Source organism: Podarcis filfolensis, assembly GCF_964270895.1.
Source record: "Podarcis filfolensis genome assembly, chromosome: 1".
NCBI lineage: Eukaryota > Metazoa > Chordata > Lepidosauria > Squamata > Lacertidae > Podarcis > Podarcis filfolensis.
The window spans coordinates 56,048,868-56,068,893 of NC_139604.1; the positions used below are offsets into that span (position 1 = coordinate 56,048,868).

Sequence of the window (20,026 nt, forward strand, 5' to 3'; positions counted from 1 at the left end):
GTCTGGCATTTGCTAACCTCCTATGTTTTATTCTTACTAGGGAGATCCTGGTGAGGATGGTAAACCAGTAAGTTCTGCTCTTTTGTCCCTCAACTTTTCAAGATAAATTCCTCAACTGGTATAGTTATAGGGAAATAGATTTAACTTTAGTGCTTTCCATAAAAAAGTAGTTTCTTTCTTCTCTTGCCTATTTTAGGAGTATAGAAAATAATCCCAGTTCTTGGAGTTTCCCTTTCCTGAACTTTGAAATCCCTGTTTGGGGTTTTTAATTTTTTAGTGGAGACAAAGTGCTGTGTAACAGTAACAGTAAACATAACAGTAAACAACCTGATCATAGTTTAAAAATAATAATAATAAATAAAAATGAAAATGAAACAAAAATATTTTTTAAAATAAAAATGTTTTAAATGTATTAATATTTTATAGAAATACTTTATTGCATCACTTTCAAGCATGTCTGTGTCTGGTATTTTGTCACAAATGTTTGTTTATGAGACGTCAAAATAGTTAGAACATTGTAAACTAAGCCCCCAGCATGCATGGTGTGTGTACTGCTTCTTAACAGGAACTTGGTTTTATCATCTGTCATGGTTGCTTAGCTGAGATTCCTGCATTGCAGGGGGTTGGACTAGATGACCCTCAGGGTCCCTTCCAACTCTGCAATTCTACTATTCTATAATCTATAATCTTAAACAGATTTTCTTAATGTAGAGCCCGGGTGGCAGGTGCTGTTCATCAGAAGGCACTTCATCTTGGAGTGACTTTCAGCTGCCTTGCACAGTGGCCTGGTTTGCATGTCACTCTAAACCAAATTGGGAAGGAGCTTGCTGCTGCGTTCTTCCTCCACAGACCTATCTGCAGCTGTGATGTGCTGAGTTAGCCAAATGCATCATTTGAACCTGGGCTTGTGGTTTTCTATAGATTAATCATGAGCTTGTAACCAAGAAGAAAACCTTGTGTGGTGTGTGAACTGAGGTATGATGTGCAACTGTGTGTGTGTTTGTGTGTTTATAAACATGTTTTAGATGCTTCTCTGTGGCTCTTCTGGGATCACCCAGACGCCATCACTTCCCTGACTTATTTCCTTTGCAGGGTGATGTTGGCCCTCAAGGATTCCCTGGGACGCCGGGAGAGCCTGGCCAGAAAGGTGAAAAGGTATGAGCTTCCGTCACATGGGCATATTCTGGTATCAGTGAACTCTCAAGTTCAGCAGCCATCGGTGTTTTCTGAGCAGATTTCATTTGTGGCTGCTTTCTGAAAGTGTGGCCAATGCTCTCAGCTCTGTCATTTCCTCTCTTCACCTAGGGTGATGCAGGCATCGGTCCAAGAGGTTCTCCTGGGCCACCAGGGCCACCTGGGCAACCAGGATTCAGTTCAAAACTGGACAAGTTGGTGAGTCTCAGATACCCAAAATAACTGCATGGGAAGAAGCTGCTCTCCTTGTCATTGCCCCCTCTGGTTGAAGCTGTCTGGTGTAGTTGTTTGTTTTCCTCTGAAGCCATATTTCACCCTTCCCTCTCTCTCACTCTCTCTTCCTTTATTTAAATATTTATAAACCACTCTGCCATTTAAAAAAATAACAAGTCTGTGTGTGGCATAATTTTTTATTGTATGCATTAATTTTCTTAGTGTGTTTTTTTTACATCCAGTAAAAATCATTTTATTTACCCAGACCTTTTCAGAGTTTATTTTTCATGCTGTATTTGTTGCTGTATTTATGATCTGTTTTGCTCTTAAATATCGCACTGCTTTCACCAATGTTATGTTTTATTGTAAGAAGTGCTGTAGGCTGAACAATTGAATAATAAATGAAAAAGTAAATACTAGGCAATTTGAGAGAGAGAGAGAGAGAGAGAGAGAGAGAGAGAGAGAGAGAGAGAGAGAGTACTTTTCTTTCTCAATTATTAGAACACCCTTCACAATGTCTTGAGTCTGACTCTCTCATTCGGGATAAACTTAACTCCTTATACTGTTAAACTCACAGCAAGGAAGCCAGAGTTAGGCCTGAGTTATGCAATTCTTTACCCCAGTAGCATTTCTCATTGGTGCGCTTATAGAACAGTGTGCTTTTCTTCCAGACATTTATCGATATGGAAGGCTCTGGTTTTGGAGGGGATTTGGAAACCTTACGTGTAAGTACCAAAAAGCAGTGTGAACAGGTGCTGCCTTCAGAAGGATTTCTTCTGGGGAGGTGGTGTATGGCATGCTCCTCAGAAGTTAACTTGCACCACAAATGCTCTCTTATATGTTCACACCTGATTTTGAATCCTGTGTTTCAGGGCCCCAGAGGACAACCCGGGCCCCCAGGACCACCTGGTGTACCTGGCTTGCCAGGACAACCTGGAAGAATTGGGACGGATGGCAGTGACCTTCCAGGGCCCCCTGGCCTCCCTGGAGTGCCAGGTCGAGATGGCAGCCCAGGACCTCCAGGGCCTCCTGTAAGTTAAAGAAGATGCGGGGAAGGAATAATTGAGGATGGTAAAATGCGAGTCTGTCTCCAGAAACTGCCCCAGCTCCCATTATTATGGGGCTTTGGCTTTGGTTGTCAACTCTTCCACTGCAGTTTCAGAGGCATGGATAGGGGTGGGAGCCTTTGCCTGCTGCTTTGTTTGCTCCTGTGGGGTTGCTGGAGTTAGTGCACTAAGTAAAAGCTTGCCAGGTATTACCCAACCCTTGAAGTTATTGCACATTATAGGCTCCCTGTATTGCGTTAGCAGCATTTTCATTGGAGTTGACCTGAAACATGGTCTTGATTAATTGGATGCATATAAGAAACTTAGGCTTCTGTTCTGCTGCTTTGGGTATAGGTCACAAATAGTCCTATATATGTGTGAGCATCACCAAAAGCTAAAACAGTATCACAAATATAAGCATGAGATATAATAATGTGAATATTTCACAATCTTGTAGCCAAGAGGTGCAAGTATGACAGTCTAAACTAGTAGTTTGTGGAACACAGGGCAACCTGCTTTTCCTTTGGGGTGTGTGTGTGTGTGATAATCTGTCCCAAGTTGCTTCTCTGCACAGTTCCAAACAATGGAGCTTCTTTTATGAATAAACACACACCCGGAGCATCACAGGGAGAAAAGTGCTTTGTGGACACACCTTGGAGTGACGAAACAGTGAGCAAGGGAAAGGTTTCACATTGAGAGCCAGTGTGATGTAGTGGTTAGAGCGTTGGACTAGGACCTGGGAGAGCAGGGTTCGAATCCCTACTTAGCCATGAAGCTCACTGGGTGACTTGGGCCAGTCATCATCACTTAGCCTAACTGAGGCATAGGCAAACTCGGCCCTCCAGATGTTTTGGGACTACAACTCCCACCATCCCTAGCTAACAGGACCAGTGGTCAGAGGTGATGGGAATTGCAGTCCCAAAGCATCTGGAGGGCCAAGTTTGCCTATGTCTGGCCTAACCTACCTCACAGGATTGTGAGGGTGAAATGGGGAGGAGAACCGTGTATAGCACCTTGAGCTACTTAGAAGAAAAAGGTGATATATAAATGTAATAAATAAAATGATAAATAAATCACACACACACACACACACACACACACACACACACACAGAGTAATCTTTCATTCAAAAGTTGTGTCCAGTGGAAAATAGCTTTCATTCTTTTGGTACACAAAGACGTGTACCATATGTAGTTCTGTTTAAAGGGAAGAGACGGTATATTTTGACAAGGAATGGGCTTGGGATTAATGGATGCAAGCTGGCTCATGGCAGATTTTAAAACAACTTTCCTTTTCTAATCTTTTCCAGGGCCCTCCCGGTTCTCCAGGAAAAGATGGGATAGCTGGCCAGCCTGGACTGAATGGAGCTAGTGTATGTATATTTCTCTCTTAGCTGTGCAAGTTCCTTTCACAGAGCTGTAATCCTGCCTCAGCAAGCCTGAGAAATAGGCTGCCTCTGGCTTGAATTTAGTAAAAAAGAAAAGCACATTCACACTTCTTTTCCTTTGCTGTTTCCAGGGAGAACCAGGAGAACTAGGCCTCCCAGGAGCACCTGGACCTAAGGTAGAATAGCTCACTTTCTGGGTACAATACAAGGACAGGACAGAGTAAGACTGAGGTTGTCTTTTTCTCATAGGTGGTTCAGACATTTAATCTTCTTTTCCTGCTTCTCAACCTTCCTATTTTCCATTTACTTTCCCCCACCTAACTAGAACACTCTGCTTCCTATCTCCCCTGATGTGTTAGAGATACTTTCTTACTACTACAGAGCCCCATACAGGGGAAGACAAAAAATGGAGGTAACATCTCTGCGCATGTGTTTGTGTGGCACCAAAAAATGCAGTTTGATATGTGTGCAGAGGTGTAATAACAATACAGTGTGATCCTGCATGTTGAATGGTTTGTGGAATTGTGGGGAGAAAGCCCCCTGCCCTCTATTGCAGTATGACATGCAGCTCTGGGTGTTTTCTAACACATTCTTTGAACTGGCCTAATTGGTGGTGGTAGTCCCATTTTAAAAAAAAATAAAAATAACCATGTAAGGTTTCTTTTCTCACCTAGTCACTGGAAAAGACACATATATCCGCATCTCCTTCTATTAACCCAGCACTCTTAAGAGATGTAAAAGAAGATGCAGATTTTTTCCCCTCTAGCGTTTTTGACATTATTTTATTAAAAGCAAGCTTAAAAACATTTCAGATGAGAATGCCTTTATTACTGAACACTGATAAGACAATAGCATCTAGCTATAAAATAAAAGCAGTCTATATTTCCTGTAAGCTACACTTCCCATAGACCATAATTTACTTTCTCTTTTTACTGCACATGTTCTGCCTGATAATGAACAAAATACAGACTTTGGGTACAGTCCTGAAGCCAGTGTGTCTGACATCAGATTTCCTTACATATCCCCAGTACACTTGCTTATGTAAAAGACTTAAACGTGTGTGTAGACCACCAGTTTGGGCCACAGAAACCACTCCTGTACAGGAGTGCAAATAAACTGTTGTGTGCATTCAGAGGTTCTGTGTGGTGCATATCTACATGCTAAGTCAGCTGCAATTCGACAGCTGCAAAATTCAAAATATGCAGGCTGAGTTAGTCCCCAATTTTATGCAATTTAGGGTGCTTCCTCTGTTCAGCTGCACACACTTACATCATTGTAACACTTGTGGCATTGTACACTTCAACCAGTGTGAGCATCTGACGACAGAGCGCAGATCAGAAGCATGTGCCATTCTGGGATGTGATGCGCATACAGATGTTTGTAATGCATGTAACGAGAGAGAGGCAGCATTGCAAGGTTTTCTTTCAGAAATACTGTGCATAATATCCTATTACCAGGCTCCTTTTGGCCCTCTTGTGCTTTCCTTCTCTTTGCTCTTTTCAAACATCCTTTCCTGTTTTCTTCCAGGGCAGTAAAGGAGATGCAGGGTCTCCGGGAGCACCGGGTGAAACTGGCCTGGCAGGCCTTCCTGGGCCCATGGGTCCCCGAGGACAACCTGGTCCTCCTGGCCCACCTGGGCCAGCCTTTGGGCCCGGATTTGTGAGTACCGTATTTGAAGTGCCATTGTTGAATACACCACTGTTCAGTGGGCCCCGTAAGACCCAAGAAGTGCAAAATGTTGGAAAAACTTGGTTGTACTACTAATAGTTGTTCCATCAATGTGTGAGGTGCTTAACAGATTACCAAACAAATAGGAAAGGTCCTCTTTTCAAACTCAATGTGAACATGGATGAAGGCAATAAAAGGAGGAGAGACAGGTGGAGGCAAGGGTAAATAGGTGACTGTGCATTAAATTAAGTTACACACAGGCTACAGCCACACATTCATACCACTTTAACAGTCATTCCTTTTGCCCCAAAGAATCCTGGGAACTGCAGCTTACAGACCTACAATTTCCAGCCCCCTTGAACTCTGCTTCCTAGCATTCTTTGGGAGGGGTGATTTAAATGTATGGTGAGACTTTGCTTCAGTAGGAGATGAAGACTAAGGGACTAAGTCAAAAGTTTCCTGGGAAAAGAGGGATTTGAAGGATGTGAGAGCGGAGTGATGTCACATAGATGTTTAGAAGGGAGTTCCAGGTATAAGGAAAAGCAAGGAAGAGTAGAGTAGTTTGAGGGAGCAGGAGATGGTCAGAATTATCCACTGCATCTCTCTCAAAGACCAAAGCAACTGGCTTTTCTCTGTCAATCCCAATTTCCGTACCTCCATAGAAATGAACCAAGTGGTTTAGGCACATGGGAATTTTTACACTAACCCTATGACTTTGGCAACAATGTATGCAAGAACCAACTGTCTAATTAGATAATGTTTGTTAGGAACAAAGAAGGAAAGGAAGAGAACAAAGGAACTAAGCAGAATATTGAAAATAAAAGGAGCTCTTTAGCTCAAGTCTAGCTCATCAAGAACCAGTGACTTAGAAACAGGCATAGCTGGTCATTTGCAGGGTTTTCTGTTGGTCAGTGATGGACGAGGGACTTTAGTGTGAGTGACAAAAGACTGCATGGCTGTAGCTTCTCTCTCTTTTTTTAAGGGTTTCCTACCCACATTGCAGTTGAGTGTCCGGTGGCACTTCTCAGCCAATTATTTGCCAAGTAGTTTGTAAACACCTGTAGGGGAGTTAGAGGGGTGAGGATGACAGGAAGCTCCTGGGGATGTGACTATCTTAGTGTTCATTCTCACTGGGATTTCTTGATGTTGCTTCCAGAGGGACCTATCCTGTGCTTGTGTATTTGGGAACTTGGACATTTCTGGCTTGCTCAAGCAAAATGGATGGCAAGGGATCACGGCTTTTCTCCACAGGCTTTACCTGATGACAGTTCTGCCTGGAGACTAACACCATCCATTTTTTCTTAGGATGACATGGAGGGCTCAGGGCTGCCGTTGGTTTCTGCTGTTCCTGGAGCACGTGGACCAGAAGGGCCACAGGTATTCCGCATTCCATTTCTCAGCATTGCCTTCCTCCAAAGACTCCAGCACTGTGAGCACCTGCTGGGGAGCATGCAGGATTTGAACAACAACAAGCTTTATTTATGAGTAAAGATGCATAGGAATGGGCTGCTAATCAGTTTATATTTTTTATGAGTGTTGAGGTTAACCTTATAGCACTGTGTGGCCATGTGTTACCACTTGTGATTAAGGGGTGCAGACCAAAGAAGAAAGTTATGAGCCTTTGAAGTTATCTTCTGACCCCCTCATCTACAGGATGATGGCATATTATTGCCTGAGTCTATATTGGACATGCATTAAAAGCTTTCCATGTTGCCAGTGTCCAGCTGGAAACCTTCAGTCTGTTGTTGTTCCTCTTACAGAAACAAGCATATTCTACTAATTGCCATGTTAATGTCCTAGTGCACAGCTGAGTGTCAGGCACACTCTGAAAAGACAGACCTTGCCTGTAGACTGTGATACTTAAGATCTGAATAGCAGACCTTAAGTTACACTATAAAACATGGATCCTGCTATGTCAATATTGTTAATGAATGCTAAATACACACAACAGGTATAAATTTGGCTTTGAGGAGATTGTGCTCTTCTATAGGTCATGAAATCTGTCAGAGCTGAGTTGATGACCATTTTTATTTTTATAGGGACCACCAGGGCTTCCAGGACTCAAGGTCAGAATTATTGCTGTTACTATTTTGTTGTTGTTGTTTGCTGCTGTATTTAACTAGTTGGTTGGTAGGCAGTATGGCGTGGCTTGTTTTAAGCCAGAACTGCACCCACAAATGAAGGTATCCATCTCTCTGCCTGATCTGAACTCCATTTAGTGTCCAGTGCTCTTCTTAAAAAATCATTTTCCTACTCAAGTTAAGATCCTTTCCATAACGGCAAAATGTGGATGGTGGAGGGGGCAGAGGACTACTGAGTTTTGTGGTGTTGTTACAATGAAGCACTCAGAGTGTTGAACTAGTATAGGAACTCAGGTTGGTGGAAATATATTGCGCAAGGCATGAATGAATCAGGTGTGAATAGTATGGCAAGATGAGGCTGTCACGATGCTTTCCTTAGTCCTGTCTCTTGTCATTCAGACTAGGATAACCTCTTCATTTTGGTGCAGCATCTTGGGTCTCACAAAGGATGCATACTGACCTAAAAACAGGACTGTCAAAAGCAGGGGTCAGCAACCTTTTTCAGCTGTGGGCCAGTCCACTGTCCCTCAGACCATGTGGTGGGCCAGACTATATTTTTTTTTGGGGGGGGGAATGAACAAATTCCTATGCCTCACAAATAATCCAGAGATGCATAACCCAGAGATGCATTTTAAATAAAAGCACACATTCTACTCATGTAAAAACACTCTGATTCCCAGACCGTCCATGGGCCGGATTGAGAAGGCGATTGGGCCACATCCGGCCCCCGGGCATTAGGTTGCCTACCCCTGGTGAAAGGGCAAGGTGCATCTCTCCAACTGCCCTAGCAGAGCACAGACAGGACCATTCCAATTTAGATGGTGCTGCACACGTGTCACATACTGTCACAAGTTCCATCCCACCATCAATAGCACAAAAAGATAGCCTGGGCTAGGACCCAAATGGAAAAACAAAATAGAAAAATTACAGAGCACATCTTTTATTTAATGTGACCAGTAAAAATAGGCCTTCTGCCTGTCTTTTTGTTAATTTTCAGGGCGATGTCGGCAGCCCTGGCCTCCCAGGTTTGCCTGGAGTGAAGGTAAGACCATGTCATAAATATTGAGAAGTACTTGGAGAACTTTGTCTCCACCTCCCCTACCATGACTGCTGGCTTATAAGAGATGTTCTGTTACTGTACTGCTATGAAATATTTGAACGGGAGCTGGACTGGATTGCTGAGTGGCATTTGTGGGGAAGGTTAGGATCCCTTATTAGGCTCCTTTGTTTGTTTGCAGGGAGACCCTGGATTGGCAGGTCTGGATGGTCGTCCTGGGCTAGAGGGTTTCCCAGGACCACAGGTGAGCATGAATTTCAGTGCAGTCATTCCTCTCTCGTTCTTGGCACCTTTCGGACAAACTCGCAGAAAAGAATATCCTACAAATGTTTCTTTTTGAAAGCTAAATAGTGGAAAATTAAGATACCCCTACAAATAATGAATAGGTTGTATCCAATTGAAATGAACAGACTTGCGTTTGTTAATTTAGATGGCTCCCTTCTGAGTGGAGCCTAGTTGGATGCAGCCTTCTGTGTGTAAGTGTAACTCAGGAAGAAACCCTGCAGAAACATGGACTTCACAGCTGTATTATTCTCATCTCCCATGTCTAGTGTGTGCCCTCATAGAGTGACAATGTTGTTCTCCTCATCTGTAAGTAATCACACACCTCAAATGCAACAATATTAATTGCACTCATCCCTAGGATAGTCCCAAGAGAGGGATCACTCTTCTTCCTTGTTTGTAAATGGAGAACAGATTGAGTGATGGTAGGTGACCAAAGCCCACCCAATGAGTCCATGACTGAAGTGTGGGAGTTCAGCCCAGATCTTCTGGATCTATGTCCAGGTCTCCATCTGCTGGACCACACTGGCTGTCACTTGCCACACAGTTCTTCACCAGACACAGTTCTCCATTGTGCAAAACTGTATCCTTCCCTGAAAATGTGTTTGTCTCCCCCATGTTTTTCATTTCAGGGGACAAAGGGTGACGCTGGAGACCCAGGGCCTAAAGTAAGTACTCCCGTGGATTTCAGGAGAAGTTCTGTTTGTGTGCGTGTGTGCACATGTATGAGTGCGTGTGTGCACACAACATGTTATGGTAAAGTGTAGTTGGGCCAGGATTGGCTTGCAGCAGTTTCCCTAATAGTCAGCTGGTGATCTGTTTTAAATTTTGTTGTTACTGTATTTTAACTGTTGTAAACCGCTTCAATTTTTTAAATGAAACTGAAGTATTTAAATGCTTTTAACAAACAAACAAACAAAAAATGGGCTAGAATGTGTGCAGTTAAGATGTTTTGCAACTCACCCCCTAAAAACTTGATTATTATTATTATTATTATTATTATTATTATTATTATTATTAATTTTTAATACTGCCCTTCATCCAAGGATCACTGGGCCGTTTATAATATAAAAACACAGAAATACATACCATAGTAATGAACGAAAACAATACCCTATCCCTGTTTAAAAGGCCACAGATAGTTAAAGGACAGAGGTCTGGTTATAGAGGAAAGTTTTTGCCTGGCATCTAAAGATATAAAATGATGGCACCAGGTGAGCCTCCCTGGGGAGGGCATTCTACAAATGAGGAGTCACTGCAGAAAAGGCCCACGAAGAAGAGCCTCAGATGATGATTGCAGCGTCTGGGTTGGCAGTCCTTGAGGTTTTGTTGTCCTGAGCTGTTGAAGGCTTCATAGGTCAAAACCAGCACTTTTAATTGGGCTGAGAAACTAATTGGCAGCCAGTACAGTGGTACCTCGGGTTACATACGCTTCAGGTTACAGACTCCGTTAACCCAGAAATATTACCTCGGGTTAAGAACTTTGCTTCAGGATGAGAACAGAAATCGTGCTCTGGCGGCGCAGCGGGAGGCCCCATTAGCTAAAGTGGCACATCAGGTTAAGAACAGTTTCAGGTTAAGAACAGACCTCCGGAACAAATTAAGTACTTAACCCGAGGTACCACTGTACAATCAGGCCAGGATTGGTGTTATATGCTCAAACTGTCCTGCCCCTGTGAGCAAGCTGGCTGCTGAATTCTGCACCACATTCAAATGTTCTCTTTCTTTTCCTTTGAGGGTGAACGAGGTCAAGATGGAATAGGACTGCCAGGTCCTCCTGGACCCCCCGGCCCTCCAGGACAAGTCATCCTCCTGCCCAGTGATGATGTAAGGATATTTGTGCTTTTTTATTCACCCCTTCCTCTTCTGCAAAATCATGTTATTTGCTGTGATACGATTCCTTAGAGGAGCCATTCCTCACAGAATCAATTCATTATTTCTAATTATAAGGGTAATTTGTTTCTGTATTTTCTAGTTCAGCATCAACCATGAAAATATTAATACCCTGAAGTTCAACGACTGATAGTTCTCAGTTTCCTTCTTGGCAGATATTGGCTTGGTTCACATACCACACTAAGGCAAACTAGTGCGAACATGTGAGCCTACAGGCTCCCAGGAAGGAGATAATGGAAACTTTGCTCATGTCCAGCCATTTTGCCGCAGTGTTGCATGGAGCTATGCCATGGCTTTGCTTCGAATGTTGTCCAGACCTGGGCTCATGAATTAGCTCTCTCCAGACAGATCTTGAGCTAAAACCAAGGTTGTTCTTGGTTTACCTACAGCTTGTGGTTTGCCTAGGAGAGCTGAAACCATGAGTTCGGATGACACACTAAGCCAAACCATGGTTTAGGTCAGCGCAGCTCAGCAGCAAAATGACTGAGAAGGAGGGAAGTGCCTGTAATCTCATGGTGGGGAGCTTGTAGGCTTGCACGTTCATGCTAAACCATGGTTTGAACCAATAGGTGATTGCCTCTAGAAAATTTTCTACGTGTTCCTTGTTGGCGTGACTGGCTTCCCTGGCAATCTCCCCTGCTCATTTTAGTTTTTAGGCAAAGGGGTCTAGATGTCCTTGGACTCAGTTGGGCATTCTTCTGAGTAGACATGTATTAGATTGCAAGGTTTAGATTTCTGATTTAAGCCAGTGGGTTCTCATGCTGAGAAAATACGGGGCCAGATTCAACTAAATAATAGTGCTAGTGGGGGCCAGCACAAGAACTCCTGTTAGCACATCAGAGTTTCTTCCTTGTGCCCCCCCACTGCCCCAAATGGACTTGGAATGTATCCCTGAGGAACCCCCAGAATCCCGGCGAGCGGGGGGGTGGGGGAGGGAGAGAAGAGGATTGTTCCATCAGAGAAGCTGAAATACTTTCACCAATCGACCAATTGTAATAGTTGAATTCCAGCCATGGTATGTAATGTTAGATTTGAATTCAAGCCCATCTCTTTTCTCCAGCTACTGTTGATTTAATAGAAATGACAGGATAATGGTAGGAATAAGAATAAACAATTCAGGGTCATTGGTAAGAAATTTGTGGCATTTTACTGGACTTTGGGTCAGACTTTAGTTTGCCCCACCAAAGAATATGAGGGAATAAAATAAAGATCACATTTTAAGTATACCCTTTCATTATTTTTTATAGAAAACCTTACCTACTCTGCCAGGCCCAGAGGTAAGTAAAAAGCAGTTTCTATCCTAGTGATCATTTTATTCCGACTTAGTGAGAAGGATGTTGTGGCAAACTCCCTCAATAAGATGGGAATGGAAAAAAATAAAGATGGGAGTGAGGTAATGTGATCTGGTTTGGGGTGTTTAAACACTTAGACACTCCCTGTCAGTAACACTTGAGAGGTCTGGTATTATCTTTATGTGGTAGCATTTTCTGATAACCAACAGCAAGGATTTTTAATATTGTGAAAGGAAACTTATCCCTCAGCCAGAGGATCAAAGTAAGGATGAGGCACTATATAAACAAAACTGGAATTTTATTTAAATGTATTTGATGAGCATTAGAGCTTATTGATTTCACTGATAAGGCAATGCACTTTGTTTCAGTCAACAGCACTTTACAGAAGAAATTAAGTACTTTACTTAAACCTTCACTTTAAACCTGTTTCTGATTAAACTGATTCCTCCTAGAATGGCCATTAAATCACTTCTAGCCCCTTCTAAGATATTTTCCTTCCCCACAGGGGAATAATATTGTTGCCTTATTTAGCAAGCCCCTAACCACCTGACTAATCCCCAGCTAAACCATTTCGAAGCCCTATCTAGGCTCCAACCAAGCCCTAGTTGATCTTTACTTGAAAGTCCAACCTTATCTGACAGTTTAACTGTTGTTCTGACTTTTTGTTCTCTACTCTCTCCCAATTGGATGGCACTGCACCCAGCCCTGATTGGTTCCTGGGTCTTCAGGAGGCTGACTCAACATCCACCTGTCACAGATGTCAATTATAAATAAGCATCAAGCATAAAAACATCTGCGCTGCAGAGCCTCACATTGCTGATGTGCATCATATCCATACAGATGTACAAAGGCACTTCTTATAAACTGCTTCAGAAGCTAAGCTGGCGCAAGAGTGAGAATGAATGATGAGACATCCCCCATTATCCTCACCACACGGCCTAATTTGACACACTGTGTTAGGGCTCAGCCTCTGTTTCCAAGACCATGGCTGAGCAACTATAGTGACCCACACATTTGGGCTCGACTGATTATGTGCAAACAATTTATTTTAAAGTTTAAAGGGCTGGAGATAATACTATTATATATTTTATATGTTATTTATGCTACCCTATTTCTTCTTGCAGGGCAAACAAGGGCATGCTGGCTTTCCAGTAAGTAGTTGACCCAGTACTAGTCATACGGGGTAATGTTCAATGTAGCACTAAGCAGATCATTCCTTCAGTGCCAGGATTTCTCCTTGTGCAACAGAACCATCTCTGCCTCTTCTCTCACCTGTGTCCCCCCTAAATCTGTTCCCAACCCTCCAGGACAGATTTGGGGACAGCATAGGGCGCACATGGAGGGAAGGGAGAATCCCCTTGTGCTAGTGCAAAAATGTGGTTGAATACGGCCCGGTGGCTTCACAGTGCTCAGATTGTAAGAATTTGGCTGCTGTACATCTTTGCAGTTTACCAGTGGTTGGAGAGGGGAGGGCATGTCAAAGTTTTTTCTTAGTATACAGTGGCATCCTCTGTTACAAGAGAAAAATTGCAGCACGTGTATAAGGGCTCAATGCACACTTCCTTTTGTGCTGCGCTTTCTAGGTACAGCTCTGGGTTTTCCTGGTCCAGGTTGGAGTGTTTTCCCCTCCACCTTCTGCAGATTTTCCCCAGGAAAGCCATTTATTTGCTGCTGAATTGGAGAAATGACAATCTGCTGAAAACCTGATTGCCGTTTGCTCCGATTCAGCAGTAAAACACAGGTTTCCCTGGGGTAAGCGGCAGGAAGGGGAGGGGAACACTCTGACAGAAACCTAGAAATCCCGGACTTGTACATAGAAAGTGCAGCCCAAAAACAAGTGTGAATGAGCCCTAAGTCAGCACTGCGAGTAAGTCCTCCAACAAACAAACCAATTTACTAGTCCATTTACTGACATCTATGTGTAAAAAAAAAAAGTTTTATAAAGCTTCCTAGATTGGTCACCAGGAGACAATTTTGGCACAGCTGATCAGGCAAGTGTCTATTCACAACCCCCTTTTTAAAGACTTGGCACTGTGACTTGAGCTTGAATTTCTTTGACTGTAGATTTGCCTGTCAATTGTATGATTCACCTCCCCCCCCCCATAAAAACACCCCACAGCAGCCTGTTACTACTACTACAGACTTTGCAGCTGTACTAATATGTTCTGAACAGAGCCAATTGAAGTCAGAATGAATGTGTGTGAACTGGCCCTGGCGAGGGGTTGGGTGACCTTGCTCCAAGCCTCAGTGAGCAGCTCTCCCCCCTGGGGGCTGTTCTGGCTGAGAGCTGCCCTAGAGCAACCAGATGCAAAGGAGGGCAGCTTTGAGGCTTGGCAGCAATCGAGCTTTTGTTATGTTTTGCTTGTTTTTATTTTGTCAGCGGTTGTGTATATTGGACAAGGAATGGAACGAGAGAGAACAAAACAGGAAGGATGTGTGTGTGTGTGTGTGTAGGGGTGGGGAGGTGGTTGCAAGGCACTCCTCCTTTTGCTTCTTTCCATTTCCTCAGCATCCCAGGCAGGGAGCAGCAGACACCAGTCCTGCTGTATCACTTGCTGCTCCCACATTTTGAGAGCTAAAGTGCACATAGCTTTTCAAACTAGGTAGATCACTAAATGGATTTTCTCTGGCATTTTTTCCAGCCTTAAACCCCACTTTTCCGATTAGTTTTTCCTCCCATTTGCAGGCTGTGCTAGCTTGCACCAGGAGAATAAGACAAACCACCCGCAAATCTACAAAGGGGAGAAAGTACAGATGGACTAGCACCAATAACCAAACTCCTTTGAGAACTCTTAATAGGTTTTTAAAAAAATAATAATAATAATGAATGTGCAGATTGGCCTGACTTGTTTTAAAGCAGGGCTTCTCTGGTGCTTTCCACAGTCAGCTTCCCCCCAAAACATGAAGACTACTATTTTGATGGCTTGCTTGGTGTTATTCGTAGACCAGAGGCTCATCCTTAGGCCAAGGCAAGCGGATCAAAACAAAGGAGGGGGCCTGTTGGCTCACAGCATGCTTTAATATCCCTAGGTAAAGGGTGTGCAGTTGGGGGCTGGGGAGCAAAACAAACAAACAATATTGCCTCCCTGACTCCTAGTACTGAAAAGATGGGCCATGTGTCAATGTCATCAGTTGTAATTCTCTGTGATTCCAGGGCCCAGTGGGACCAAAAGGTGACACAGGATCTGCAGGTGTTCCAGGCTCTTCAGGTCCAAAGGTAAGACAATCATAGAATTGTAGAGTTGGAAGGGACCCCCAAGGCTCATCTAGGAATCTCAAAGCATCCATGAAGGTCACGGGTTCAAGCCCATCTTGGGCAAAATATTCCAGCATTGCAGGGGGTTGAACTAATTGACCTTCATGCTCCCTTCCCACTCTACAATCCTATGACAAGCGGTCGTCCAACCTCTGCTTAAAAACCTCCCTGGAAGGAGAGTCCACCACCTTCTGAGGGAGTCCATTCCACTGTTGAACAGCTCTGTCCGAAAGTACTTCCTGATGTTTAGTTGGAATCTTCTTTCTTGTAACTTGAAGCCATTGGTTTGAGTCCTACCCTCTGGAGCAAAGCATTCCAGTTTGCAACTTGATCACCAAAATGCAAATTTCTCCACTATCAAGAGGATTCTTACAATTTGGCTCCTGGTCTTAGGCTGCAACCCTAACTAACCCTGCTTACCTGGGAGTGAGCCCCTTTGAATTCAGTAGGACTTTCTTTTGATTAGACATGGTTAGGATTGCAGCCTTAGTTCCAAATCGTTTTCCATAATCCAAATATCTTTCCAAAATACCAATTTCTATTTCTTTGTACTTCTTCAGCCTTACAGTGATTGGTTAAGGGCATGGCAAGCATAGCATTTCATGCTTCCATGAACTCTCCCCAAATGCTCACTATTGCCAGCCATCATCCCCTGTTGGGGAATCTTGCTTCAATAAGATCATTGTACTAGATAGCTTATAACATGGGTCATGTTTCCACTGGACCAATGTTTCAATTGTAATTATTTATTACATTTTTTTAGTCTCTTTATCTTGCCCATAACAACCTAAAATGACTTACAACCAAACAACACCCCCCCCCCATAAATACATTAAAACTTTCCACCTATTTCTAAAAGGCTGCATATAGTTAAAGGCCAGAGGCCTGGTTCCAGAGGAAATTTTTTGCCTGTTTTGCAAAGTTTATATTTTCACAAGCATTTTGTCTTCATTCTTGCCATTTGTCTTTTGGACAGGGTGAAAAAGGAGAGCCGGGGGTTATAATCGGTCCTGATGGTACAGTCATATCAACTAATCCAAAAGGAGATAAGGTAGAAATAAGCATGCTTTCATTTGAATTTTTCTCTCTCTCACTTACCCAGTTTTGCTACTGTATAACAAGAAGCGGAAGGATTTTCCCCTCCATGGTGTAAAGACTGGTATAGAGTCCCTCTAAAAGAGAGTGAAAGATTGAGAGCTGCCACCCATGCATCTGGGAGAGTGTGCTACTGAGTTTTTGGATGTGCACCCTCTGCAAAAGTTGTGTTAGCAAACGCACACATGGGATTACCCATGTGATCTGTACCATTCAGATCTTTTCTGGGAAAAGGGAGGAGAGAGTATTCATTGCAATGTGACCATGAAAGTGACTGTGGTTGGTGAGGTGGTTCTCTGGCAAGAACCACTCACAGCCTTTGTGTGGTCATCGAGTGGGCAGGGGAGATGGGCGCTGCCAGGTTTTGGGATGTCCCAAGCAATAAGATGTTTATACCAGTGTTGCTTTGTCTCTCCCCAGTTACCACCCTGGTAAGAGTGTGTGTGTGTGAGAGAGAGAAGAGTCTCCCTTTCTTTGTTAAGGACCATAAAGTGTTTATTTGCTCATATCTAGTTTATTAATATTATTATTTAATTACAGGCAAAGGCAGGGGTTGAAGGCAGCACATAACAAGTCTTATCTCCCCTCCCTCCCCAGCAAGATCTGAATAATCACAGCGGAGGAGCCTCCAAAGGAGGTGTCTCCCCCTAAGACTTTTAGCCACGAGGCCTGTTTGTGGGGTCATTCTTATTGTGCTGGAGAGGCAATCCTTGAAAAGGATTATCCCCTCACATGTCTGTATTATATAAGAGAAAAAAATATATGCAGATGCATGCAAAATCTCTAATGAATGTCTAGTTTGACCCTTAGCGACCATGGGCTTGCCTCTAGCCCAGGGTGCTCTAAATCAGGACATTCCCTTCAGGGCAACCCGCCAAGGTCAGTGGCAGATGGAGCCCAGAGGCAAGTGTACAGAATGGCAAATGTACATTTCAACTTTGTCCAGTAAGCTAGTTTCTACACACACTCACAAACCCCTCTGTAGTCTTCATGCAGAGAAGCAAGAGGCATTATCAGATATCGAGGATACACTCCAGTAATGCAAAGTACTTGGGTTGTGAAGCGGGGCTGTTCTAAAAAGTAGTGTGGGCTACCTCCAGACTCTCACTATTTTGCGGGAGGGATTCAAGCGCATGCCAGAACATTAGGTATGCACATTTCAAGTGGACTAAAGGGCTCTGTTGCCCTAGTGGAAGAAATCCACTTTTAAAAATGATTTGGCTTATTTGCTGTTTAGAAAGTGGTGGGGAAATGCATTGAAAAATGTGGAGTGAAGAATTAGCTAAGGGAAAGGCATGTAGCCACCCACAATAAAACCAGGTGAATGCAGGATGAATGTTTGTTGTTGTATATCCACCCTGCAAACAAATAGAAATGAATGCTTAATAAAGACTGAAGATAATCTAAGCTCGCTGTAAACTGCGCAAGCAAATCAGGGTGAGTGTAAGCAGCTTGTCTGGAGGGTCTAATTGCCTCTGCTTTCATTGCCAGGGTGAACCAGGCCTGCGAGGACCTGTGGGACCAGCAGTAAGTTACAAAGGGTATCTTTGCTTATATGCAAGGAATTTACATAGATCTAAACATCCATTAAGCACAAATGATAGAATTAAATTATCCTTTCTGTTGTTATTGTTGTGTGTGGTATTGCTAGTAGAGCTTTTGTGTAGCTCCTATTTATCTAAGTGTGATTACTTAGGAAAGTCGAGTCTGCAGCCAAATATTGCAGTGTGTTTTCGTCTCCTAGTAGGAGTCCTTCTGTTCAGGTTTCTGCCTGCCCTTCCCCAAGTTTCTGTAAGCCATAAGGAGTGTAAGCAGGGTATCCTTCTCCCCTCTGGTGTATATATTTTGTCAGCACTCACTTCCCCGAGTTTGCTATTGGAGGGAATGATGATTTCCTTGCCTTCTGCTTCCATTTGGAATTATAAATCCTGTAGCAGATGGTATTACATCACAGATATTGCAGGAACTCTCATTTACAATCTCTTGCCATCTTTCTAAGCCTGCCTTTTCTCTCTGTTCTGCTTCTAGGGGCCACCTGGGCGACATGGACAGAAAGGAGAAATCGGCTTTCCTGGAAGACCTGTAAGAATTTTGATTTTTAGATTGTCTTCAAGTGTACATTCCCTTATCATAAACGGAATGGGGGAAGAGAAGTAAATTCATCCACCTCTAGAATAGTCACTGTTGCCTCTCTGCTAGATAGAAATTCGAAGGGAAGCTGCAGAAATCAGACTCCAGCATTAATTCACTCCAGATTGAACCATTAACAAAAGGGGATCCTAGGTAAAACGATGCAAGCGCCATAACAAACCCTCAGTGGCTCTGCATGCATCTGGAAGTGGAATTATGCTTCCAGGTCCCCTCAGCTGGCACTCCCTCCTGCCATAAGCATGGAGGCTCTGGGTACATTTACATACAACAGGACCATCCTCTGTCTCACGTTCTGCTGTGAGATCCTGCCATGCTGCTCCTACCAACACAAGGTTTGTCCCTGCATTTCTTTCTTCAGGGTTGTTTTTCTCTAGTCAGGATGAACCTGCCCTTCTCCTGGTCCTACAAGCCCCTCTTTCCACCATCTTGTTCAACAGAGTGGCTCTGGCTTGGTTAGTGTCTCTATGTCTTGCTGGTGTGTGACAGTGCTAAGAAAGGACAGAGGTTTGTCATGTAACACCAGCAAAATCTGCCATGAGCTTCCTTCAGGGATCTATGAAAGTACCAAGGGTTTCACCTGCTGTTTGTTCCCTTTAATTCTAACCTCATATCAACAGCTCTGGCCTTTGCAGTTAAATCATCTATTCGAGACAGAACCGCAACATAGTTTTACCTACTCTTGAGGCATTTAGTTTCAGGAGTAGTATGTAGGAGCTCCCCATAGAGAAATTGTGAGATCTCAGTAGATTCTTCTTTCTTTGCCCTTTCACTTCACCTGATGGGAGCACAAAAGGTGATGTTTGTAGCACTTTTTGTACTCTGGATCCTCATTAGTGCTGTGTCATTACAAGGGTCCATTAAGCTGACTCAGCAGTGGCTTTTTGTCCTTTGCAGGGCCGACCTGGTATGAACGGGTTGAAAGGAGAAAAAGGTGACCCAGCAGACGCAAGTGGAGGTCTGGGCTTAAGGGTAAGTGGGAAACTGACACATCTCTCTGCATGGTGCAGTTTATGCTGAAGGCTGGCATGCAGCGCTGCTAGCTTTGATGGCCTTTGTATCCCACTGTAACCCCGAGCACGAGCATCATCAGACTCTGTTATGAGAGAAGAAAAAGGTCTCATGCCTCCCCAAGGGGCATCTGAAAACGACCTTGCTCTTGTCCTAGTGTGGCTGCAAGTATCCAAATGCAGCAGTGGCCAAGCATTTTTGTGAGAGCACTATTTCTCATGTGTGCTGCATCCCCTTTGCCTTGGAGTGATTTTGCTTCTGGTCTACTTAGAACCAGGGAGCAGGCAGCAGCACAGCACAGCACTGGGGAGGCAAGCAAAATCATAGGCCTAATTCTGTGCTGTTGCCAGACCCCTGGGCTCTCTTGCACCAATCCTAGAGTGCCATAACCACCCACCATGTG

At 43.7% G+C, this 20,026-nt stretch overlaps 1 protein-coding gene across 6 annotated transcripts in view; it reads left to right on the forward strand.

Moving 5' to 3' along the window:
* Nucleotides 1-20,026, forward strand: part of COL18A1 (collagen type XVIII alpha 1 chain) — a 156,520-nt gene that overhangs the window by 125,018 nt on the left and 11,476 nt on the right. For all 6 annotated transcript variants that reach the window (XM_083611263.1, XM_083611265.1, XM_083611264.1 and 3 more), the window contains 21 exons: nucleotides 41-67; nucleotides 1,093-1,155; nucleotides 1,306-1,392; nucleotides 2,079-2,132; nucleotides 2,280-2,438; nucleotides 3,763-3,825; nucleotides 3,972-4,016; nucleotides 5,368-5,499; nucleotides 6,814-6,885; nucleotides 7,548-7,574; nucleotides 8,587-8,631; nucleotides 8,828-8,890; nucleotides 9,561-9,596; nucleotides 10,666-10,755; nucleotides 12,069-12,098; nucleotides 13,238-13,264; nucleotides 15,268-15,330; nucleotides 16,346-16,420; nucleotides 17,956-17,991; nucleotides 18,493-18,546; nucleotides 19,510-19,584. In XM_083611263.1, coding sequence (XP_083467389.1) covers nucleotides 41-67; nucleotides 1,093-1,155; nucleotides 1,306-1,392; nucleotides 2,079-2,132; nucleotides 2,280-2,438; nucleotides 3,763-3,825; nucleotides 3,972-4,016; nucleotides 5,368-5,499; nucleotides 6,814-6,885; nucleotides 7,548-7,574; nucleotides 8,587-8,631; nucleotides 8,828-8,890; nucleotides 9,561-9,596; nucleotides 10,666-10,755; nucleotides 12,069-12,098; nucleotides 13,238-13,264; nucleotides 15,268-15,330; nucleotides 16,346-16,420; nucleotides 17,956-17,991; nucleotides 18,493-18,546; nucleotides 19,510-19,584 — 1,323 coding nt within the window. The remainder of the gene's footprint in view (nucleotides 1-40; nucleotides 68-1,092; nucleotides 1,156-1,305; nucleotides 1,393-2,078; nucleotides 2,133-2,279; nucleotides 2,439-3,762; nucleotides 3,826-3,971; nucleotides 4,017-5,367; nucleotides 5,500-6,813; nucleotides 6,886-7,547; nucleotides 7,575-8,586; nucleotides 8,632-8,827; nucleotides 8,891-9,560; nucleotides 9,597-10,665; nucleotides 10,756-12,068; nucleotides 12,099-13,237; nucleotides 13,265-15,267; nucleotides 15,331-16,345; nucleotides 16,421-17,955; nucleotides 17,992-18,492; nucleotides 18,547-19,509; nucleotides 19,585-20,026) is intronic.